The sequence below is a fragment of the Scyliorhinus torazame genome, chromosome 6, assembly GCF_047496885.1.
Source record: "Scyliorhinus torazame isolate Kashiwa2021f chromosome 6, sScyTor2.1, whole genome shotgun sequence".
NCBI lineage: Eukaryota > Metazoa > Chordata > Chondrichthyes > Carcharhiniformes > Scyliorhinidae > Scyliorhinus > Scyliorhinus torazame.
Genome location: NC_092712.1, coordinates 292555308 through 292578222, shown reverse-complemented (window position 1 = coordinate 292578222; position 22915 = coordinate 292555308). Strand labels below are relative to the sequence as shown.

Sequence of the window (22915 nt, the reverse complement as noted above, 5' to 3'; positions counted from 1 at the left end):
AGCCGAAGCTTGGGGGGGGGGGGGGCACAACAACGGGGAAGGGGGAGGAACTATACACCGATCCAGAGAGCAGCGGAATGTACATAGGGTTAATTAAACGAAGGACAAAATAAACCTCTCTGTATAATAAAGGAAATTTGCACGGGCAAGAAGAATGTGATGTGTACATATACAACTGTTTATAAATATGAGAAATGCCAATAAAAAGATTTTTTTTTTTTTTTTAAAGTCAGAGACAATTGAGAAACTCAATGCTTCCTTTAGAAAGCCAGGCCACTCCTTCAGAGATTGTCACCTCAGAGCGGAGCTCTTCAAGGAGATGAGGGCGACATGCCCAGGAACAGGAGCTATATCCAGTAAAGATGGCACAACAAATCAAAAAACAAGTATTCTTGTCAAAAATCTAGTTAGCTATCAACTTCAAAAATGTGGCACCACTTTGAAAGGCTGAAATGAGGAGGAGAGGAAACCATTAAAATATGGATATCAAGGAGGTGAGGAAGGAGAGTTGAGTGAACAACAGTTGCATTAGATGAGGGTCTGGGGGAGCAAGAGATGGGCCACGTGGATAAGCTCAGTTCAGTGAGAGGATGGGGAAAATTGGAATGCCGAAAGCGGTGGTAGTGCAGAGTCAGGGTAGGTGGAGCTGGGAGCTGAAGCAGAATTAATGCTCTCTAACTTGGTGACAAGCTTGTCCAGGAGCTCTTAGCATTCATTAGTGGTGAAGGGGGCTGGTATCAGGGGATTAGTGAAATGTTTGTCAGTTGAGAACATAAGCTCTGGAGGATATGTTGGATCAATGGGGTTCAAAAGGTGGCTGAAAAGCTAAGGAGAGAAACACGAGGGACAGAATCTCATGCGCGACACGACGTGGGCGTTCAGCGGGTGGGGCCGGGAGTGGTCATGACTCTCGATCCCGCCCAGGATCAATTCCGAATTGCCCTAAAACTCCCAACTCCTCATCCAACATTTGTTCCATTCCCCTTTTCTCCTACCCTTGAATCTAAAAGGTTAAGGGTTGGTGGGATATAGCTGCACGCCCGCCCAAGGGACAGAGACACCGAGAGATTGAAAACTTCAGGAGTGAAAAGTCTATTGCATAATCAAAGACAATGATGCACTGTGCAATGCGATGCAGCTTTTAAAAAATAAAATAAAGCTTCCAATTAGATTAGAAATAAAATGTCATCTTTCCCACACTTATTCTTCATCATAATGCACAATCTGTAGGAGCTGATGTGGAAAGGATACAATTTTCATCCCCTTGTCTGTTCTTGGGGGGACCTGGCATGTTCAGTAACACGAGTCTGGCATCCTGGGACTTGTTAACAACAACTTCATTGAGTCTCACCGCAGTGTGCATCCGCCGAACATTGGACTGATTGCTGAAAGAGGAGAAAGTTGAAAGATGTGCAACTCGGGTTAAGGGATCAGAATAGCAGTCGGGATGAGGTCATCATTCACGTAACCTCCCTGCCTTAACTAGGTTAAAGTGGAAAGTCACCAGGGATACATTTAGAAAAGCTTATTGAATTTTTTACAAGCTATCTTAAAGAAGTTACGTATTTTAAGGAAAAGAACACGTCCAAGCTCGTCATATCATGCTCCCTGCATCTAAATTCACTGAAACACATCTTGGCTGATTTAGGAATGAGGGTAAAAAAAAAAAAGATGCAATGCAACCATTAACAGTTTAGGTATTTCGAACAGTTTCTCCCTCACAATAATTAGTTCTCGTCAGTGCTTTAGTTGTGTCACAAATTTTGATTTGCCATAGCCCCCCTTCCCGTTTTCTTGGTGTCAGGTACCTCCGTAAACAATTCGGGGCACATCACATTGTACTCCATGTGGGCCTCCATAACCCATGGATGTAACTCGAGGATACAACATGAATTGGATACTTTCATCTTTTACATATTCATTTCTTCAATTTCTTGAGGGGAGACAGAGAGAGCAATCTTGGTGGATTGAGACTTTCTCAATCCGGTAGCACAGGGGCAGCACGGTAGCACAGTTGCTTCACAACACCAGGGTTCCAGGTTCGCTTCCCGGCTTGGGTCACTGTCTGTGTGGAGTCTGCACTTTCTCCCAGTGTCTGCCTGGATTTCCTCCGGGTGCTCCGGTTTCCTCCCACAGTCCAAAGATGTGCAGGTTAGGTGGATTGGCCATGCTAAATTGCCCTTAGTTCCTAAAGAGGTTAGATGGGGTTACTGGGTTACGTGGATAGGATGGAGGTGTGGGCTTAGGTAGAGTGATCATTCCATGGGCAGGTGCAGACAATATGGGTCGAATGGCCTCCTTCTGCACTGTATATTCTATGATTCCCTCAATATGTTTTTGCTCAACAAATGGAAATGGACATCCTTATTTAAAACTGAGAACACTGATGGCTTCATCTGCAAACATATTGCAGTATGTTACTGAGGCACAAAGAACAAAATTAATATCCTGTTAGACCATTTCAGATGGCGGTTGACAGCCAACACCAGCCCTTCTCATCCAGGGTAGTACAAGGGGGATAATTCAGGAAGTGAAATACGAACTAAAGATCCAATAGAATTCCACAATTGCTATACGCCCATTCTGCTACTTGACGTGTGTTTGCATAGGTACTATATGTAGAAAACTTGTCCCATAGTCTACCACTTCCCTCTTAACTGTATGATAATTGGTCAAAGCATTGTTCCTTCTACAGCCCAGCAGGACTCATTGTCTTCAGTACACATGGGTAGTGTCGGAAGTATTGCAATCTTTGAACTACTGTGAACACAGGGGTTTGGACAGTTGTGTTTTCGGGGATTTACTTTTACCCACAGTGAGGACGAAGGATAACCACGTTGCCACAACAAAAGTTACTTTGTTGGGTGGGGTTACTGGGTTATGGGGATAGGGTGGAGGTGTTGACCTTGGGCAGGGTGCTCTTTCCAAGAGCCGGTGCAGACTCGATGGGCTGAATGGCCTCCTTCTGCACTGTAAATTCTATGATAAATCAGTTGTCAGAGTTTATTGCAGAGGTGTTGCTTGCTCACAGCCTAAGATGGAAGAGAGGGAACTCTTCGAAGTGCCTCTGATGTCACCACATAACCATAGAATTATAGAATTCCTACAGTGTAGAAGGAGGCCATTCGACTATCGAGTCTGCACCAACCATCGGAAAGAGCACCTCACCTATACCCACTCCCCTCGCCCTAACCCCACATAACATGCACATCTTTGGACACTAAGGGCAATTTTAGCATGGCCAATTCACCTAACCTGCACATCTTTGGACTGTGGGAGGAAACTGGAGCACCCGAAGGAGACCCACGCAGTCATGGGGAGAAAAAGTGCAAACTCTACACAGACAGTCTCCCAAAGCCGGAATTGAACCTGGTCCCTGGCACTGTGAGGCTGCAGTGCTAACCACTGTGCCACCGTGCCACCATTAATCATGTGACAAACTATACAGAGCGTCATTGGTTACAATATATAGCAGTCATTATCCCAGAGATGGTCTTTTTTTGGCTAAGTCAATTCACCCTCACCGGTGGTAAGGTTTAAAGAGGTGGGAAAGTGATTCAAAGAGAAGTTAGCCATCCGAGTTTGGGCAAACTCTCCAAATATCAGGTTGCTTTTCATGTTTCATCTAATGATTCTGCTGAATGAGATTTGAATCAGCCATTCATCCCAAGTAGCCTCTAACATGGCAAAATGCCCCAAGGAGCATCGGATCAAACATTTACACCGAGTCATACAAGGCGATATCAGGATAGATGACTGTAAGCTTGGATAGAGCTAGATTTTAAGGGCCATCTCAAGGAAGGAGGCAGAGAGGGGTTGGGTGGTTTAGGGAAGGAATTCCAGAGATAGGACCCAGACAGCTGATTGCGTTGCCAGCAATGGAGGTGCAAAGAAAACCAGAGATGTACAAAAGTCCAGAGTTGCAGGAATGCAGAGATCGCAGAAAGTTATAGGAGGTTACAGATACAGTCAGACACAGAGTCATGGAGGGATAGGAGAACAGAGTGAGAATTTTAAAATTTAAGGCATTTTCCAGACTGGAAGTGGAGGGCACAGGGCTGATCGGTGAATAAGTCTTGGTGCATGATACGGTGGCCAAGATTTGGATGAACTCGAGTTAATGGAGGTGGGAGTGGGCTAGGAGAGCACAAGTCTCCACTGGTGGGAGCAACTTCCAACGTTGACCAAAGGGAAAAATACACTCACCCAGTCACTGCCCAGATAGAGAGACAAAGGGCGCAATCTTCCAAAAAAGGAACAAAGTCCCCTTGCAAACGCGTTTAGCCGTGTGTTTCCCGGCACTCGCAGTGTCGAGAAATACATGGGCCGCACATAGCCACATTTCGTTTTACAACGGGGAGCTCTGCTCGCCGGAACTTCCCGTTGTAGCAAGAGATTTGGATGCCTTTTAAATATTGCGTTGAACCTCACGAGATGTTGCGAGCCGGGTGGATCCTGGGAGCGGGAGCTCCCGGCTTTCACCAGCTGCGCCGCGGCGAGATGCTTTCTGGCGCAGCATGGCTGGAAGACTGTGCCCAAAAAAGTCAAAGAACCATCTACAAATACAAACACACCATAAGGAGTACAGATCAAATTGAAATTAAAATGTGACTTACAGATTTCCCCATTCTCTGAAACAACAAAAGGAAAGAAAAACAACAGTTACTGCATGGTTCAAATATCAAAGCTGTTTATTCCTAATTTCACAAAGAGTCCAGAGAAAGGTTGAAGAAAAATTACACTATGAAAATATTACCCTTAAAAGGTTACAGGACGTTATAATGCAATACATTGATTCCACAATACCTCAGACGCTTCAAATGGTTTCCTGGCATGGCTAACGTACGGTTTATTGTGATTTGCAAGTATCCTTGATTGACAGTGGTATGACAAATCAGAAAGCGGCAGGTTTTAACTCGGGGTGGGAAACCATTCAGGTGGTAGGTTGCCATGGTAATCTTAACCTCCAGTTAAATACCACTGGTTCACTCCTATTCCAGGAATGGGCCAAAAGCAGGCAATCAGCAGGTGAAGATCAAGTGCGTGCTGGTGATCCTCTGATTTCTAGTCGACTAGCAAGGACAGAATTTGGAGAGAGTCTCACATATAGAAGTGAAATGATCAAGTCTAAGCTATCGCGTGAAATCAAATATTTTCTGTGTTCAGTGACTAATTAGAATGCCTAGAAATGGTTTCGCAGCATCTTCTCGGGTAACCATTCCAAAGGTATTTGGGACAAATTTGTTTTAATTCACAGTGTTCTGGTGTTAGTTGAATATCTTCTTAGCAGAATAAGGTTAATCTATCTGGTCGGGACCTACATGCGATTTCAGTCCCAAACTATATGTGGCCGATTCTTAATGTCCTCAGAGCAGTAAGAGATAGACATTACACATGGTCTCAGTCGCCAGGATCCAACCAGGGTTACTACTCCAGCACCAATTCAGCTAACACCAATTAAAATCAACCGGACTTCCTTCAGTTTAACTGCCCTTAGGGCCTCATGTCAATGAATAGCTGACAAGTCAGAAGGGCTGACGGATAATACCACTGATGATCACGAATTTGCTGGACAATAAGCACATCCAGACTTGCCAGTTTTCAGCTATCCAACCCTCCATTTGAATGCTGGCCACACTTTGCAGTTATGAATTAAAATTCATTAAGGACGCGATACTTTATTTGTTCTGAGCTATTTGAGTGGCCGGCCCTTATACTGTGCTCACATGAATACAACCTAAGTGTCCCAGTTCTCATAGAATCATAGAATTTACAGTGCAGAAGGAGGCCATTCGGCCCAGCGAATCTGCACCAGCCCTTGCAAAGAGCACCCTACTTAAGCCCGCGCCACCACCCTACCCCCGTAACCCCACGTAAACTTTTTCGGACACTAAGGGCAATTAGGCATGGCCAATCCACCTACCCTGCACATCTTTGGATTGTGGGAGGAAACCGGAGAAAACGCATGCAGACAGAGAGAGAACATGCAGACTCCGCACAGTGACCCAAGCTGGGAATCAAACCTGGGACCCTGGAGCTGTGAATCAACCTTGCTAACCACTGTGCTACCGTGCTGTCCAGTTAGATGAGAAGCAAAGGGGACCTAATATTTAAACCACATTGGGGCCACTCTCTTTTGTCCAATCACTCGAATGACTGCAGTCAGTTTAAAGGTGCATCAGCTGCTGGGGGCTAGCAAGGGAGTTTGGTTCTCTGGTGCCTTGTCATCCACCAAGATCTGGAACATTTGTTTCTGTGAACCGCCTGGAGCAGACCTCCGAACTGTGCGGGGAATTTAAGTCACGTTTCAGCTTACACATCAACGGAACACACTTCACAGAAAAGCAGGTGACAATGAGGCTGAACGTGACATGCGCATTTAAAAATAAAACTGAGATCAACTTACGGTTTCATGTTAAAAATGTCTCTCACACCTTCGGGTGATAATAATTCTTTATTTTTGTTCTTTTCTGCACTGATTTTCTCTTTGGTCCAGGTCATGTGCACTCCTTCGGGAGCAAGTGAAACCTTGGCAGCAGCAGAAGAGTGAGCAGCAGCATTCCTGTCATGTATCAGTTGGGCCTAAGGGAGGTCAAAAGGGGACAACAGTCACCAAATCGCTGCAACTCCCAAATCACACAGAACCATGTGAAGGAAATAAAAATGGTCACTTCAATTGTTCTTGAATCTGGGCCAGTACCACCAAGACCACATTTACCGTCTGTACCTATCTTCCTGTGGGCAACAGAAGCCACTGGAGTCACATGTAGGCGTGGATCAAAGACCACCAAGTTCCCTTCTTTGAATGGCCTCAGTCAACCAGTTGGGGTTTTACACAAAAACAAAACCCCAGCTACCGCTGCAGCCATTTTTATCTGCTGCCAGTCCACAATTCTCAGATACAGTAGCTTAATTTGCCGTGGTTGAGCTCCTGACCTCAATGCCGCCCCACTGTCACTGCCATAAATGGCATCAACGTATTCGAGTCATGCTAATGGACACTCATCTTGGGTATGTTGTAGGAATCAAACACGGATCACGCAGTTGAATCAAAAAAGGGCAAAAGCGAAAGTAAGGGACAGGAACACAACTTCTCGCTATCTGAAGCTCAGCTGCAGAGAAACAACGGACAAAGTAGATTCAGAAACGGTATAGTGGACATCTACAAGATGGGCTGAAGAGCAAATGACGACCCCCTCTTGATCACAGATTTGCACAGTACAAAAAGGAGGCCATTCAGCCCATCATGCCTGTGACAGCATTTGGAAATAGCTCTCCGAACAGTGCCAACTCGCCGGCTGTTTTCCCCCACGGTCCTGCAATAGTAAATATCCAATTCCCTTCTAAAAGTTACAATTGAATCTGCTTCCATCACACTTCCAGGGGAATTCATTGTCATGGTGTGTCATCCACAGTTTTCTTTTTTTTTTTTTGAGTGTTCACAAGGCCAAGAGCATCTGCTTTGGGGTATGGAATATGTTTCCTACTTCCACAACCTGTGTGAATAAGCACTTGCATGTCGGCCACAACACAGACCGGTGCAATAATAAATATATTATCCTTCAACACTGAGCCTTAATTCCAACCTCTGAACATTATCTACTACAGCACCAATATGAAACATTCCATCACAGAATTGTCATGATATCCACATCAGCATATCATGGTGCAATCACAGACACACTGATGGACGGGTAGTTGGACCAACCAGCACACCCATAACATCGCAGCCAATCACCAGTGAGAGCACACACATACCAGGAGATAGCTCAGAGCACAGAGCTCAAAGCGTGCCACTCAGACATAGACCATGTGCCGAGTACCTCGCTAAGATAGTGACAGGGCTGGATCCACAGGGTAGCTGGTGAAGCACGTACCAAAGCCAGCAGTTAGTTGTTACTATTGTTTAGACAATAAAACAAAGTTGTACCATCTACAGCCGTGTTGGATCATTTGTGCATCAGAACACCCAACACGACATGATACCAGTAGTGGAAGCTAACCAGCGACTGAGACCTACCTGCACCCTTTCAGAAATCCGCCATCCTGCTCCATGGAAAACATCAGCTCGCCGCAGCCGCTCAGAATCGCTGGAAATCTTGGCGTAAACTGGAAGCTGTTTAAACAGCGCTTCCAGCTCTTCCTGGAAGCCACAGACAGGGAGAATGCATCGGACACCAGGAAGATCGCCCTCCTCCTCTCCACGGCGGGGCAACACGCCATCCACATCTACAACTCCCTGGCATTCGCGGAAGGCGAGGACAAGACAAAATATAAGACGGTGCTTCTGAAGTTCGAGGAACACTTCAGCGTGGAAGTCAACGAGAGCTTCGAGAGGTACCTCTTCCAGCAGCGCCTGTACGGTAAGGATGAGCCTTTCCAATCTTACTTGACACACCTCCGTATCCTCGCGCAGTCCTGCGGCTATGAGGCCACCTCCGACTCCATGATACGGGATCAGATAGTTTTTGGGGTCATCTCGGACACCCTACGCCAACAGCTCCTAAAAATGAAGCGCCTCACCCTAGCGACTGCCACCGAGACCTGCGTCCTCCATGAGAACGCGACCAGCCGGTACTCCCAAATCCAGGTGGCCGAAATGGCACGGCACGGATCCTACGAGGCAGAGCGGGTCCAGTCGATAGAGTTCCTCCCGGCCCACGGCCCGGACAAGGGCAGTCATTTTGCGCGCTTTCCGAGGCCACCCGCGCTTGTACGCGCCAAAAGAGGGGACATTGACGCAGAAGGATGTGATACGCAGGCGCGCTCTACACAGGACCGCACTGCGCATGCGCGGTGGTGCAACGAACGCCGTGACATCACGACGTGCGGCAACTGTGGCTCTGCCCACTTAAAGCGGCAATGTCCGGCTAAAGCGTGACAATGCCTCCGTTGTGGCAGGATGGGCCACTACACTGCCTGCTGTCGAGCAGCTCAACCTGCCAACTCCCAACAATTCCACCAGCCTCGCAGGGACGTGCGGCCGATTCAGCCCCCCTACACTGAGTCATATCCAGATAGTATGCAGACCAGCGATACCGGAGACAGGGAGCCCTTACGCGTTGCGGTAATCCACAAGAACCGGATGTCCCCAAGTCGGAACCACCAGTCGCTGCCAGTGCACAGCATTGATCCGGGCGATGAGTGGTGTGCCACCCCAACGGTCAACCGATCACAGGTCACATTTCGCCTGGACACTGGTGCCTCCGCCAATCTCCTTGCATGGTCAGCCTTCCAGACCTTGAAGGTTAAACCACCAATTCGACCATTCCACTGTCAGCTGGTTGACTACAATGGAAACGTCATCCCGGCCACTGGGTCCTGCCAGCTCGATGTTACACACAACTCACACAAAAAACAACATTATCGTTTGAAATCGTTGGATCCTCGAAGGACTCTCTGTTAGGCGCACAGGCGTACAAGATCCTCCACCTCGTTCAGCGGGTACACACTTTGTCTCCAGAAGGCATTTCCGATTTCCCGGATGCAGACTTTAGGGCGCAGCTCCACTCACTCCTCGCCCACAACCAGGAGGTTTTCGAGAGCATGGGCACACTGCCCTACACGTACAAAATACGGCTCAAACCGAATGCCACCCCGGTCATTCACACACCACATCAGCATATCATGGTGCAATCACACACACTGACGGACAGGTAGTTGGACCAACCAGCACACACACATCGCAGCCAATCACCAGTGAGAGCACACGCACTATAGAACAGGGAACACCACAGTTCCCGCTCATTCTACCAGGAGATAGCTCAGAGCACAGAGCTCACAGCGTGCCACTCAAACATAGACCATGTGCTGAGTGCCTCACTAAGATAGTGACAGGGCTGGGTCCACAGGGTAGCTGGTGAAGCACGTACCCAAGCCAATAGTTAGTTGTTACCGTTGTTTAGACAATAAAACAGAGTTGTACCATCTACAGCCGTGTTGGATCATTTGTGCATCAGAACACCCAACACGACAAGAATCTTTTAAACATTCCTTATTAAGCACCCAAGCACTCACAATTTAATGAAATTAGTAATAGGTTACTGAACTACACACACTGGAAACTTGGCAGAAATTACTCTAACTACTTCTTCTCTTCAACCTCCTATCCTTTCCAAAGCTTTCAACTCCTTGCTGCAGCACTTGTAACCCAACCAAGACAATAACTTGCCCAGTAGGCTATTATGTGAGCCTGGACAGCAAGCATCAGGTTATTCCACAGCAAGGATAATCATTTGATGTTCAAACATGCCCTAATTTAAATTTTACACCTGAAATGCCAGTAGTGATTACAGGTCAGTGAACAAGAGATGGAAAATGGCTGATTTTGTTTCTCACTAACCCACGAGGCACTGAAGCCAATTGTAGCACCCCTGCTTCTGGGCTTATTAAGATCAGCTAACTTGGTCTGAGGCTTCCCTGCTCTATAGGAGTTCTCCTAATCAGTGGGTGAACTCATTAAGGATGCAGGACATTTCCTTAAAGTCTTGCTCTCAACAGTAGTGATCTCTGTATGTGTGTAATCAGTAGCACCACATGATCACTAGCAACCACATTATGTCTCTCCCTTTCTCTTGGGTGCACTGTGACCAGGGCAGTATCAGATTAGTTCAGATGGCTAGTGGAGTTACGTATAGTTACTGTAGTTAGATCTTGTTTAACTTTGATACTGAAAGTAAAGAACTCATGCAATTATTGTTATAGTTACTCAATAAACCTTTTGTTACTACTGGACGAGTTCGAGTCTTTTTCATCGAGATTCATAAGACCTCATCATTAACCAAGGATTGAGTAGCACATGTTACCTACCACACAGGTAACAAAACATCAACCAATGGAGGAGATTTTAATCTCATCAATTTAGATGGAATCAAATCCCAAATGTGGAAGAGGAATCTTCAAACTCTCAGCATGATCCATGACTTCAAATCGTCTTCTTCAAAGCTGCTCATCAAACTTTAAACACGGAAATTTGATGACACAAGTATGGACTGGATATACTTTCTTTTCAAAATATAAGATTTAGATCAACTTAATCCTTGATTAGTCAGTGCACCAAGATAGACAGCAGTAACTTTTGCTTCAGGAAGGAATAAAACATTTCATATTTGGCAGAAAAGTTGGATGATGCAAGGCACAAAATATTATGCCTCCCAATCTTTTTGTTTCTTTACTTGCCCCAGTGTCATCCTGTTATGATCCCAGTGGACGGGAAGGTCCCAGAATGGAAACCTACCTCAAAAAAACATTACTTGTCCTTGTTATGAAACATGGAGGAACAGAGTCACAGGATCACAAATTAGTTTTAACAAGTAAAAAGACATTTAAACATAAAATGTTGGATTATGATACAATACTCCTTTTACTTCTCCCTTAGCTTCACAAATACACAGAGATATTAAGGTGAACATGGATTACATCATATATCTGAAGCTACAATGGCCTCCGCAATACAAACTTTTTAAAAAGTTTGCTCTTGCGTATAGACACCACCAGCAAGTTTTTAAAAATAAATTTAGAGTACCCAATTCATTTTGTCCAATTAAGGGGCAATTTAGCATGGTCAATCCACCTACCCTGCACATCTTTGGGTTGTGGGAGCGAAACCCACGCAGACACGGGGAGAATGTGCAAACTACACACGGACAGTGACCAGAAACGGGATCGAACCTCGGAGCCGTGAGGAAGCAGTGCTAACCACTGCTCCACCGTGCTGCCGCTACCACCAGCAAGGAACCTGTATGAGGAACGGTTGAGGACTCTGGGTCTGTACTCGTTGGAGTTTAGAAGGATGAGGGGGGGGATCTTATTGAAATTTACAGGATACTGCGAGGCCTGGATAGAGTGGACGTGGAGAGGATGTTTCCACTTGTAGGAGAAACTAGAACCAGAGGACACAATCTCAGACTAAAGGGACGATCCTTTAAAACAGAGATGAGCAGGAATTCCTTCAGCCAGAGGGTGGTGAATCTGTGGAACTCTTTGCCGCAGAAGCGGTGGAGGCCAAATCACTGAGTGTCTTTAAGACAGGTAGATAGGTTCTTGATTAATAAAGGGATCAGGGTTTATGGGGAGAAGGCAGGAGAATGGGGATGAGAAAATATCAGCCATGATTGAATGGCGGAGCAAACTCGATGGGCCGAATGGCATAATTCTGCTCCTATGTATTATGGTCTTACAATTGCAATCAAGTAATTGAGATGTGAGGACTGGAGTCACAAAGTTATTACAGTGCAGGAGGCTGCCATTTGATCTGTTGTACCTAGGCTAGACCAGCTGGGGGTGACAAGTTCTCTGCCCTGAACTACATCAAATTTGTACAACATAGCTTTCAAGGCAATTTTCCATTGGTGCCGTACCAGACTGGCCGAACTCCACTGCCCATCTTGCTATGATGAGATTTGAACTTATGGGGTGGTATTTAATAGAGGCAACAAGGGTCTCACCCGCCAGCTGGAGAGCCAGCAAAAGCCCAATGTTGCCTCTTTGCAAAGCGGTTTATTTGGCCGCGTCCATCCGCCAACCAAAATTCCCGCTCTATACATGGTCCCTGCCCCGTCCGTGGCGATCTTGCGGTGGGCGCAGCTGGAGAATCCAGCCTTATGTCTCCTGGTTCTAGGCTCAGCAGCCAGGGCATAAATCCCATCTCCATCTAGGCTGTAAGTTTCAGTGAGATTACCTCTGATTCTTCCAAACGCTAGCAAATGTAGGCCCAATTTCCTCAAGCAACTGTAGCCTAACTATTGTGCTTGCTTTTCACTAAAGCTTCCACTGGTGCTGTATTCTAATCACAGGGCAATTGATTCCTAATTATTTAGGATGCCGTTAACAAAAAAATTTAAATTACACTTTCTTTTCTTTTGAACCCAAGATTCTCACAGCCTCATTCATAATCAGACAAGATCTGCTCTGTGAAGAAAAACAAGGGGCATCACGGTAGCATAGTGGTTAGCACAATTGCTTCACAGCTCTAGGGTCCCAGGTTCGATTCCCGGCTTGGGTCACTGTCTGTGCGGAGTATGCCCGTTCTCCCCGTGTCTGCGTGGGTTTCCTCCGGGTGCTCCGGTTTCCTCCCACAGTCCAAAGATGTGCAGGTTAGGTGGATTGGCCATGCTAAATTGCCCTTGGTGTCCAAAATTGCCCTTAGTGTTGGGTGGGGTTACTGGGTTATGGGGATAGGGTGGGAGTGTGGGCTTGGGTAGGGTGCCTGTTCCAAGAGCCGGTGGAGACTCAATGGGTCGAATGGCCTCCTTCTGCCCTGTAAATTCTATGATATCAAATTGGATTGTACAAACATGCTATTTTGTGGCGGCAGCTTTCAAACCTGATTCTTAGCTGCTGTCCTTAATATTGATGGAAACAAGGTAGTGGATAGAATGGGGAGAGAGAAGCCATAGCAAAGTAGCACTTTAAAAGGGACCCTTATGCAACAAATTAAGAAAGCACACAGTTCTATGTTATTTTGCAGCTTTTAGTTTTGGCCTTGCAACAATTTATTTTGTTAAATCGAGGATCAACAGTGCAGGACACCACCAGTGGTAGAGCAGAGGGGAAGGTGAGGTAACCCGAACCACGATCATATAGGCAATGGCAAACCTGTGTCTTTGAAGTCTTGCACACTGAAAGGAATCAAGAGGAATCTAGCACTGTAGTCCTGAGAAAGAGGAATAGGAGGAGGAACTGTAGTGAGGCTCAATTTCAATGCTGTGAGGCTGGGAGTTGGACAGAGGAGGGTAACATCGAACTCAGCATCCTGCTCTGATTCAAAACATCCAGAAAACTGAATATTTTGGGTTCTGGATAGATAATTGAGGGAAAGGGAGAAGGGAAGAGGGAGTGAAAAAATGAAAGAGAGAAAGAGAGAGAGAAGGGGCGGGAGCGAGAGAAGGGGCGGGAGCGAGAGAAGGGGCGGGAGCGAGAGAAGGGGCGGGAGCGAGAGAAGGGGCGGGAGCGAGAGAAGGGGCGGGAGCGAGAGAAGGGGCGGGAGCGAGAGAAGGGGCGGGAGCGAGAGAAGGGGCGGGAGCGAGAGAAGGGGCGGGAGCGAGAGAAGGGGCGGGAGCGAGAGAAGGGGCGGGAGCGAGAGAAGGGGCGGGAGCGAGAGAAGGGGCGGGAGCGAGAGAAGGGGCGGGAGCGAGAGAAGGGGCGGGAGCGAGAGAAGGGGCGGGAGCGAGAGAAGGGGCGGGAGCGAGAGAAGGGGCGGGAGCGAGAGAAGGGGCGGGAGCGAGAGAAGGGGCGGGAGCGAGAGAAGGGGCGGGAGCGAGAGAAGGGGCGGGAGCGAGAGAAGGGGCGGGAGCGAGAGAAGGGGCGGGAGCGAGAGAAGGGGCGGGAGCGAGAGAAGGGGCGGGAGCGAGAGAAGGGGCGGGAGCGAGAGAAGGGGCGGGAGCGAGAGAAGGGGCGGGAGCGAGAGAAGGGGCGGGAGCGAGAGAAGGGGCGGGAGCGAGAGAAGGGGCGGGAGCGAGAGAAGGGGCGGGAGCGAGAGAAGGGGCGGGAGCGAGAGAAGGGGCGGGAGCGAGAGAAGGGGCGGGAGCGAGAGAAGGGGCGGGAGCGAGAGAAGGGGCGGGAGCGAGAGAAGGGGCGGGAGCGAGAGAAGGGGCGGGAGCGAGAGAAGGGGCGGGAGCGAGAGAAGGGGCGGGAGCGAGAGAAGGGGCGGGAGCGAGAGAAGGGGCGGGAGCGAGAGAAGGGGCGGGAGCGAGAGAAGGGGCGGGAGCGAGAGAAGGGGCGGGAGCGAGAGAAGGGGCGGGAGCGAGAGAAGGGGCGGGAGCGAGAGAAGGGGCGGGAGCGAGAGAAGGGGCGGGAGCGAGAGAAGGGGCGGGAGCGAGAGAAGGGGCGGGAGCGAGAGAAGGGGCGGGAGCGAGAGAAGGGGCGGGAGCGAGAGAAGGGGCGGGAGCGAGAGAAGGGGCGGGAGCGAGAGAAGGGGCGGGAGCGAGAGAAGGGGCGGGAGCGAGAGAAGGGGCGGGAGCGAGAGAAGGGGCGGGAGCGAGAGAAGGGGCGGGAGCGAGAGAAGGGGCGGGAGCGAGAGAAGGGGCGGGAGCGAGAGAAGGGGAGAGAGCGAGAGAAGGGGAGAAAGCGAGAGAAGGGGAGAGAGCGAGAGAAGGGGAGAGAGCGAGAGAAGGGGAGAGAGCGAGAGAAGGGGAGAGAGCGAGAGAAGGGGAGAGAGCGAGAGTGCGAGCGAAGGGCAAGAAAGAGCAAGAGCGCGCGAATAAGGAGCGCGGGGGGAGCGCGCGAGAGTAGGAGGAGAGAGAGAAAGTGCGAGAAGGGCAAGAGAGAGAACGCAACAGATGGGGAAGAGGGGGAGCGAGAGGAGAGCGCGAGAAGGAGAAAAGAGCGAGAGAAGAAGAGAGCGAGAGAAGGAGAAGAGAGTGCAAGAGAAGGAAAAGAAAACGAGAGAAGGAAAAGAGAACGAGAGAAGGAAAAGGGAGCGAGAGAAGGAAAAGGGAGCGAGAGAAGGAAAAGGGAGCGAGAGAAGGAAAAGAGAGCGAGAGAAGGAAAAGAGAGCGAGAGAAGGAAAAGAGAGCGAGAGAAGGAAAAGAGAGCGAGAGAAGGAAAAGAGAGCGAGAGGAAAGAGCGAGAGACAGAAAAGGGAGCGAAGAGAGCGAAAGGAGAAGGAAAAGAGAGCGAGAGGAAAGAGCGAGAGACAGGAAAGGGAGCGAAAGAAGGAAAAGAGCGCGCGAGAAAAGGAAAAGAGCGCGCGAGAAAAGGAAAAGAGCGCGCGAGAAAAGGAAAAGAGCGCGCGAGAAAAGGAAAAGAGCGCGCGAGAAAAGGAAAAGAGCGCGCGAGAAAAGGAAAAGAGCGCGCGAGAAAAGGAAAAGAGCGCGCGAGAAAAGGAAAAGAGCGCGCGAGAAAAGGAAAAGAGCGCGCGAGAAACGGAAAAGAGCGCGCGAGAAACGGAAAAGAGCGCGCGAGAAACGGAAAAGAGCGCGCGAGAAAAGGAAAAGAGCGCGCGAGAAAAGGAAAAGAGCGCGCGAGAAAAGGAAAAGAGCGCGCGAGAAAAGGAAAAGAGCGCGCGAGAAAAGGAAAAGAGCGCGCGAGAAAAGGAAAAGAGCGCGCGAGAAAAGGAAAAGAGCGCGCGAGAAAAGGAAAAGAGCGCGCGAGAAAAGGAAAAGAGCGCGCGAGAAAAGGAAAAGAGCGCGCGAGAAAAGGAAAAGAGTGAGCGAGAAAAGGAAAAGAGAGCGTGAAAGGGAAAAGAGAGAGCGGGAAAGGGAAGAGAGCGAGAAAGGGAAAAGAGAGCGAGAAAAGGAAAAGAGAGAGCGAGAAAAGGAAAAGAGAGAGCGAGAGAGAAGGAAGAGAGCAAAAGAAGGAAAAGAGAGCAAAAGGAGAAAATGAGAGAGCGAGAGAAGGTAAAGAAGAACGCGAGAAAGAGAAGAGACAGCGAAAAAGAGAGTGAAAGAAAAGAGGGAAAAAAGGGAGATTCCAGTACATTATAAGTAATCAAAAAATAAATTTTAAGGATTTTGGGTTGATTGGAGAAATGTAGCCATGGGTAAAATAGACTACCTCTTCATTGGGTACATCATCAGGACTCCTGGCCTGGAAATCCAAAGAAGGACGTGCAGAATTCCTCCTTATGGTAGCGCCACGAGACTCATCAGTGATGCTCTGAATCTGGGATAGGAGGGGTGATAAGCACATGCAAGCAACCACAATCAAGTTAGTCAGCAGTACTAGCAGCAATTAGTATAACCAACATTATTAGAATTCACCTCTCCATTGGCTGAATCCTATGGATCTGCTTTATTGTTTCTTACCTCCCCCAGAGTTTTTTTACCCGGTACCGCCTAAGGGTTCGTTTGAAGAGTAGAAGCTTCCAATACAAATAGAAGAGGAAAAATCACTGCAGACCTTCCCGAATACTTCTCAGTGGCCATTTCAGAGACCCAAGAGCAAAGTGTGCACCTGTTCTTTGTTGGCATGTGAACAGTCAATGCCAGATTTTAAAAAAAACACATCTTAAAGTATACTGCACTTAGAGCAATGGACCTTCTGGCAAATGCAAAAACTGTCCAGAAAACGGAGAGTTGAGAAAGAGAAGGCAGCAGGTGAGATTGTGACTTCAGTTCTGGTGTTTGCTTTGCAGTAGAGAATCTCTGTAACATTCACGAGTATAGTTTACAAGCCAAAGTGAACAACCTGGGGAGAATGGACCGTTTTAAAAGCCTTTTGGCATTGGTTTCATACTGTGGAAGTTTGCAGACTTTTTATTCAAATAGCGGACTATTTAGGGCTAATGACAATACAAAGCGTGCTAATCCCGTGTGTCAGGCACTGATTGGACCATTAGCAATAGAGATCAAATAGCACCATGTACAATAGTATTTCAGTTTGTACACAGGAATCATTTGTTTGGAACAAATGCCTATTACCATGCATCCCAACATAAAATACCATTTTGTATCAGGGTTTTAACCAAGTACATTAAACCACACACCTGTATACAAAACAGCTTCACTATAATTTGAGTAGTACTTATATTACTACCTTTCCTTAAATAGCTCCCACATGATCCAGGATTGTGTGCGCAGTCAACAGGTTCTAATCCACTCGATTGAGTGTTCACATTACTGTGGCTGTATTCTCACCTGGTGTCTGCAGGAGCTGAAGACAACTAGAATCAAGAGTTGCGTCATGTGGGCAGGGGTTGAAAGACTATCTCAGCAGAACCAAGATCGGTCCAACAGAAAGTCCGGACCGGTAGGAGAATGGGGCGGAGCTCGGGCCGGGTGGCCAATTTCACATATAGTACTTACAACCTTTTCCAAATAAGACCCATTGAGGTAAACTTTCATTTTCACTGTATGTGTGTTAATCCGATAGAACATATGACCCCCCCCCACCCAACTCTCTGTAGCTGAACATCACATGGGTTCTACAAAGGTCAGGTGGGTTACTCTGTCAGATTACCACCCAGAAGTGGCAATTGAATTACCAGGCAATTGAAGATTGGACCCCAAAGGTGCGACTATTATGGTTTTTTTTTTCAAAAGAAACTTCATTTATCATAAACATTTTTCACAGCCAACGGACCTCTCAATCAGCCCTGCGGCTAATGAAGAACTTTTTGAAAGGTACTCATTGGTGTAACATTGCAAATGCAGCTGCCAAATAGCACACGGCAAACTCCCACAAACAGCTATGATAATGCCCAGATGATCTTGTGACGTTGATTAAGGGTAGATATTGGCGAAGGCACCAAGATAACTTCTTACTCTTTTTCAAAATAGTGCTATGGAACATCTACCCAGGCAGGCAGATGGGCCCTCTGTTTAATGCCTCATCTGAAAGACAGTACCTTCGACAATGGCTAGTGCTGTAATTTCCAGCACATCAGCTGTTAACCTCATGATCCATTGGAAATACTGATGTAGCTAAATTGCATTTCTGATCAGCAAATCAAAAAAATAGGCGTTCTGGGCTTGTGATATCATTACTGTCAACAGCGGATTAGCGCATGGCAAAGTCAGAAACATTTTTTTTTTTTTTTTTTACACCTGGCCTGCAGATAAACAGAGGACGAAGTCATTCAGAGTTTCATTGCTACTTGGTCATGGAAGCTCATCAAATTGGCAAGTAGCCATCGGTTTTGGCGACAAGGCAAAGGTAGCACCATTAAAAAGAGCAACCGGATTTATCCTCTTTTTTTTTATTGCAAAGGATGACTAAGATTTGTAACTGTAGATGTACAGACATAATTAAAGCAGTTTTATATTGGACCTTTTGGCCTAGAACATAAAGACCCGGAAACATTTTTTTTTTTGGTAACCTGTCCGTATTTGCTAGCTCTGCATGCATGTTAGTAACCCTGGCTAGATAATCGGCATTGGACAAGGGACAGGGCTCACAGCCACAGCCAGGAGGGAAACATGAAGCTTTGCCTCTGCTAAGTCGATGTGGGCTTTTTTGGATTGATGTAGCAAGTTGGCTGTGAAGTAGCTATTATGCTACCAGCACTGTAAACACAGTGATCTGATTTGATCCGCTAGCCTTGGTGGAGCTCTTGCCGTTGAAGATTCCAGCACATGATCTCACCTGGCACCTGCAATACTGAGGGGGTTTGGGTCATCTTTCAAATGAAACAATGAGCTCCCCTCTTCCATGGTCTAAAGTCCCGTGGCAATACTCAAAGAGATGGAGGGGCTAGGGGTTCTCCTTATTATCCTAGCAATTGACCGCGAGAAGTCGGCCTAAATTTGGGATGACTTGCACCCGACCAGCTTTTCAACCTACACGTGCCCATTTGTTCATCCCAGTGTAGGGTTAGCCAAGTTTACCAACCCAAAGCATTGTTTCTAACTAAATTGTCATTAGCCAGCAAATTCTTCAGACCAGACCAGCTCACAGAATCTATGATTAAGAGTGGTTACCCCAGCCTCACCAAAAACATTGGCCAAACTCCCACCTCATGACATCAAACAATTGCCTAGTTTGCTCCCAGCCATCATTTGTTGTGTTGATTAATTATCACATGTCTCCTCTGGGCAGAAACCGTTTGGGGTTAGTCAGCATGGCCATTTCAGCAATAACCCACTAGGGTTGCTTTCTAGAATCTCTATATGCTCTCATTTCTATAATTTTCAGTCTGATGCAGCATGACCAACATTTAAAAATGTCCGTGCACCATTTATAGTAAAAGTAAGAGCTGCGCACAGCATTATAAAATTAACACATAAGAGACGTAAGAAACAGATGTTATGAACCTGCAAACAAATTCTGTTTAACACTTAGCTCATTTCAGCACAGTGAACAGGATCTGGTATGGATAAACTCTTTGCAAGTAGAATAATATGCATTTTTTGGGCAGTAATGAGCAGAGTTGCAGCCAAATCACACTCACCTCTCGTTCTCTTTCATTTTTTGAGAGCTGCATCTGTTTCAGCATCTGTGATCTCTGCTCCATCACCAAAGTCCGCTCATATGTGAAGGCTGAAATATCATTGTCCAGCTGGTAATTTAAAACAAACAGGGGCAAATAAAACCCCAAAGAGTAAATAGCAAACACCCTATGTGCTGGCCTTAGCTCAGGAACTTAAATTTATTCGTGGTACATGAAATGATGAAAATCGTTACATAACCTAGGTTCAAAAGATTCAGGAATCATTAAAATTATAAAAAATATTTGATGGTTAGATAGAGAGAAACTATTCCCTCTGGTGGGAGAGTCCATAGCAAAGGAACAAAGCCTAAAAAGTTAGAGCTGGCGGCACGGTGATGCAGTGGTTAGCACTGCTGCCTCACGGCACCGAGGACCCAGATTCGATCCCAGCCCTGGTCACTATGCATTTACAGTTTGCACATTCACCCCGTGTGTGCGTGGGTTCCACCCCCACAACCCAATATGTGCAGGGTAGGTGAAATGGCCATGCTAAATTGCCCCTTAATTGGAAAACAATAATTGGGCACTCTAAATTTATTTTTAAAAAGTTAGAGCCAAATCTTTAGGGGGTGATGACAGGAAAGCACAACATTTAAGAAGCGTTCAGATGAGCACTTGAAACGCTATCGCACACACCGACAGACCAAGTGCTGGAAAATCGGAATATAAAAGATAGGTGCTTGATGGCCTGCGCAGTCATGATGAGCCGAATGGCCTCTTGCGTTGCTGTAAAACTCTATGACACCTATCACAAAGTTTAGTGACAATCTGGAACTCTCTCTTCCAAACAGATGCGGAAGCTGTGTCAACTGAAGACTTGAAGGAGGTTTTTATTACGTAAAAGTATCAAGGGTTAAGATGCAAAGGCAATAAATGAAATCGAGCCACAGATCAGCCATGACAAAAGGAATGGAGGAGCATGCTCAAGTGACTGAATGGCCCACTCCTCCTCTGGTGTAAAGGCCACGTTTTTGTCAACTTGCAGTAACTAACATCCTGCAACGCAAAGGGCAAAAAAAAAAAGTTTCACTTGAAATTAAGTCAGGTAATTTTTCAGGCATCCCCACCAGGCACCGGAAACAGAAAATGCAAATGAGGGCCCCCTCGAAACACCATTTTAGACCACCTCATCAAAACTGGTTAAGCATCAGTCAGCGGCCAGCATAGAAGAGTTTTTAAAACTTTGATTTACTGGTTGGGTGTATCTTTGGAGGCGAGACAGGAGCTGGCAGTTTACCCGGATTATTTAAATGAGGCAAAAAAGTTCAATTTGGAGTCCGCCTCAGGGATCCCAGTTTGGACATGGTTAGCACCCACCAACGTCCTTTCAGGCTTAAGATTGCAGCCAGACAATTTTGCCCCCTTTCTGTTGGCTGGTGCCCCGATTAATGTAAATTGATGCTTCAAGGTTTGCCATCACCCAACATGATCGTATAAATAAAACAAATGTAGGATGGGTAAACTCCACAGGCCAGACCTGTTGTGAAGTTCACTCAATGTCCCCAACTCAATTTGGCTTGCATCATAAAAAGGGGGGAACCATAGGAATGTAGGATCATGAACATGCCATTCAGCCCCCAAACCTGTTTTCATTAGCCACTGGAGCAAATGATTGCTCCCATGGGTGGGCGACTTTTGTTTCCATTCTGTAATGGCTAGGCAGTGCTTACCATTTCCACTACCTCTACCTCGGCATCAAGGCGGAGTTGGTACAAGAACAGGTGCAAGTCCTTCTTCATCTGGATGCTGTTGTCATCTATCTGGGCGACGGTGAAGATGCGCATCTTGCACTTCTTCCAAACCTGCAATACATCCAAAATAAGCCACCCCAATGATCAAACAGCAACCTGCATTTATTTAGCACCTTTAACCTTGTAAAATGTTCCCAGTTGCTTCAGACACCGTAATCAGACTAAATCTAACACTGGGACACACAAGTAGGTAATAGGGAAGATGATGGTGGCACAGTGGTTAGCATTGCTGCCTCACAATTCCAGGGACCCACGTTCAATTCCGGCCTTGTGCGACTGTCTGTGTGGAGTTTGCACGTTCTCCCTGTGTCTGCGTGGGTTTCCTCCAAGTGTTCTGGTTTCCTCCCACAGTCCAAAGATGTGCAGGTTGTGTGGATTGGGCATGCTAAATTATAATAATAATAATAATCACTTATTGTCACAAGTAGGCTTCAATGAAGTTACTGTGAAAAGCCGCTAGTCGCCACATTTCAGCGCCTGATCGAGGAGGCTGGTATGGGAATTGAACCCGCGCTGCTGCCTTGCTCTGCATTACAAGCCAGCTGTTTAGCCCAGTGTGCTAAACCAGCCCCTTACTGTCCAAAGATGTGCCGGTTAGGTGGGATTACGGGAATAGGGTCTAAGTAGGTTGATCGTTCAGAGGGTCGGTGCAGACTCGATGGGTCAAATAGCCTCCTTCTGTACTGATTCCATGATCAGAAGCTTGGTTGAAGAGACAGGTTTAAGGAGCGTTTCTAAAGCGGAATGTAAGGTAGAGGTTTAGGGAAGATATTCCAGAATGTGAGGCCTTGGCAACTGAAGACGCGGCCACCAATAGCGGAGTAATTAACGTTTGGGATGCTCAAAGGCCAGGGTTAGAGGACCACAGATATCAGAGGGTGTTGGAGCTGCAGACGTTTACAGGGATGGGAGCAGCAAGGCCATGGTGGGATTTTGAAACAAGGCTTTAATGAGCATGGGACTTGGTGCAAGTTAAAATATGGGCGGCAGCATTTTGGGTAACCCAAGAAGCATCCTAGAGAGGACAGAGGTGAAGAGATTTAAAGAGGGAATTCCAGCGCATGGGGCCTAGGCAGCTCTTGGCAGGGCTGTCAATAGAGGTGCGAAGGAAATTTGGAATACACACGGTGCCAGAATTGGACTGCAAACATTTATAAGGCCGAAGGAGGAGTTCACAGCGATTATAAAGGGTTGCTAGGCCATGGAGTGTTTTGAAAGGGCAGCATGGTGGCGCAGTGGCCCTGCTGCCTCATGGCGCCGAGGTCCCAGGTTCGATCCAGGCTCTGGGTCACTGTCC

The 22915-nt window shown here is 47.2% G+C and overlaps 1 protein-coding gene across 2 annotated transcripts in view; it reads right to left on the bottom strand.

The window, feature by feature from the left end:
• slc12a7b (solute carrier family 12 member 7b) overlaps positions 1 to 22915 on the bottom strand; it is a 405364-nt gene that overhangs the window by 5609 nt on the left and 376840 nt on the right. The window contains exons 20-25 of one of the 2 annotated variants that reach the window (XM_072509843.1): positions 21538 to 21669; positions 19829 to 19936; positions 16495 to 16602; positions 6407 to 6582; positions 4617 to 4631; positions 1252 to 1385 (exon numbers count right to left, since the gene is read on the bottom strand). In XM_072509843.1, the coding sequence (XP_072365944.1) occupies positions 1252 to 1385; positions 4617 to 4631; positions 6407 to 6582; positions 16495 to 16602; positions 19829 to 19936; positions 21538 to 21669 (673 nt within the window). The remainder of the gene's footprint in view (positions 1 to 1251; positions 1386 to 4616; positions 4632 to 6406; positions 6583 to 16494; positions 16603 to 19828; positions 19937 to 21537; positions 21670 to 22915) is intronic. The other variant, XM_072509844.1, reaches the window with a different exon arrangement.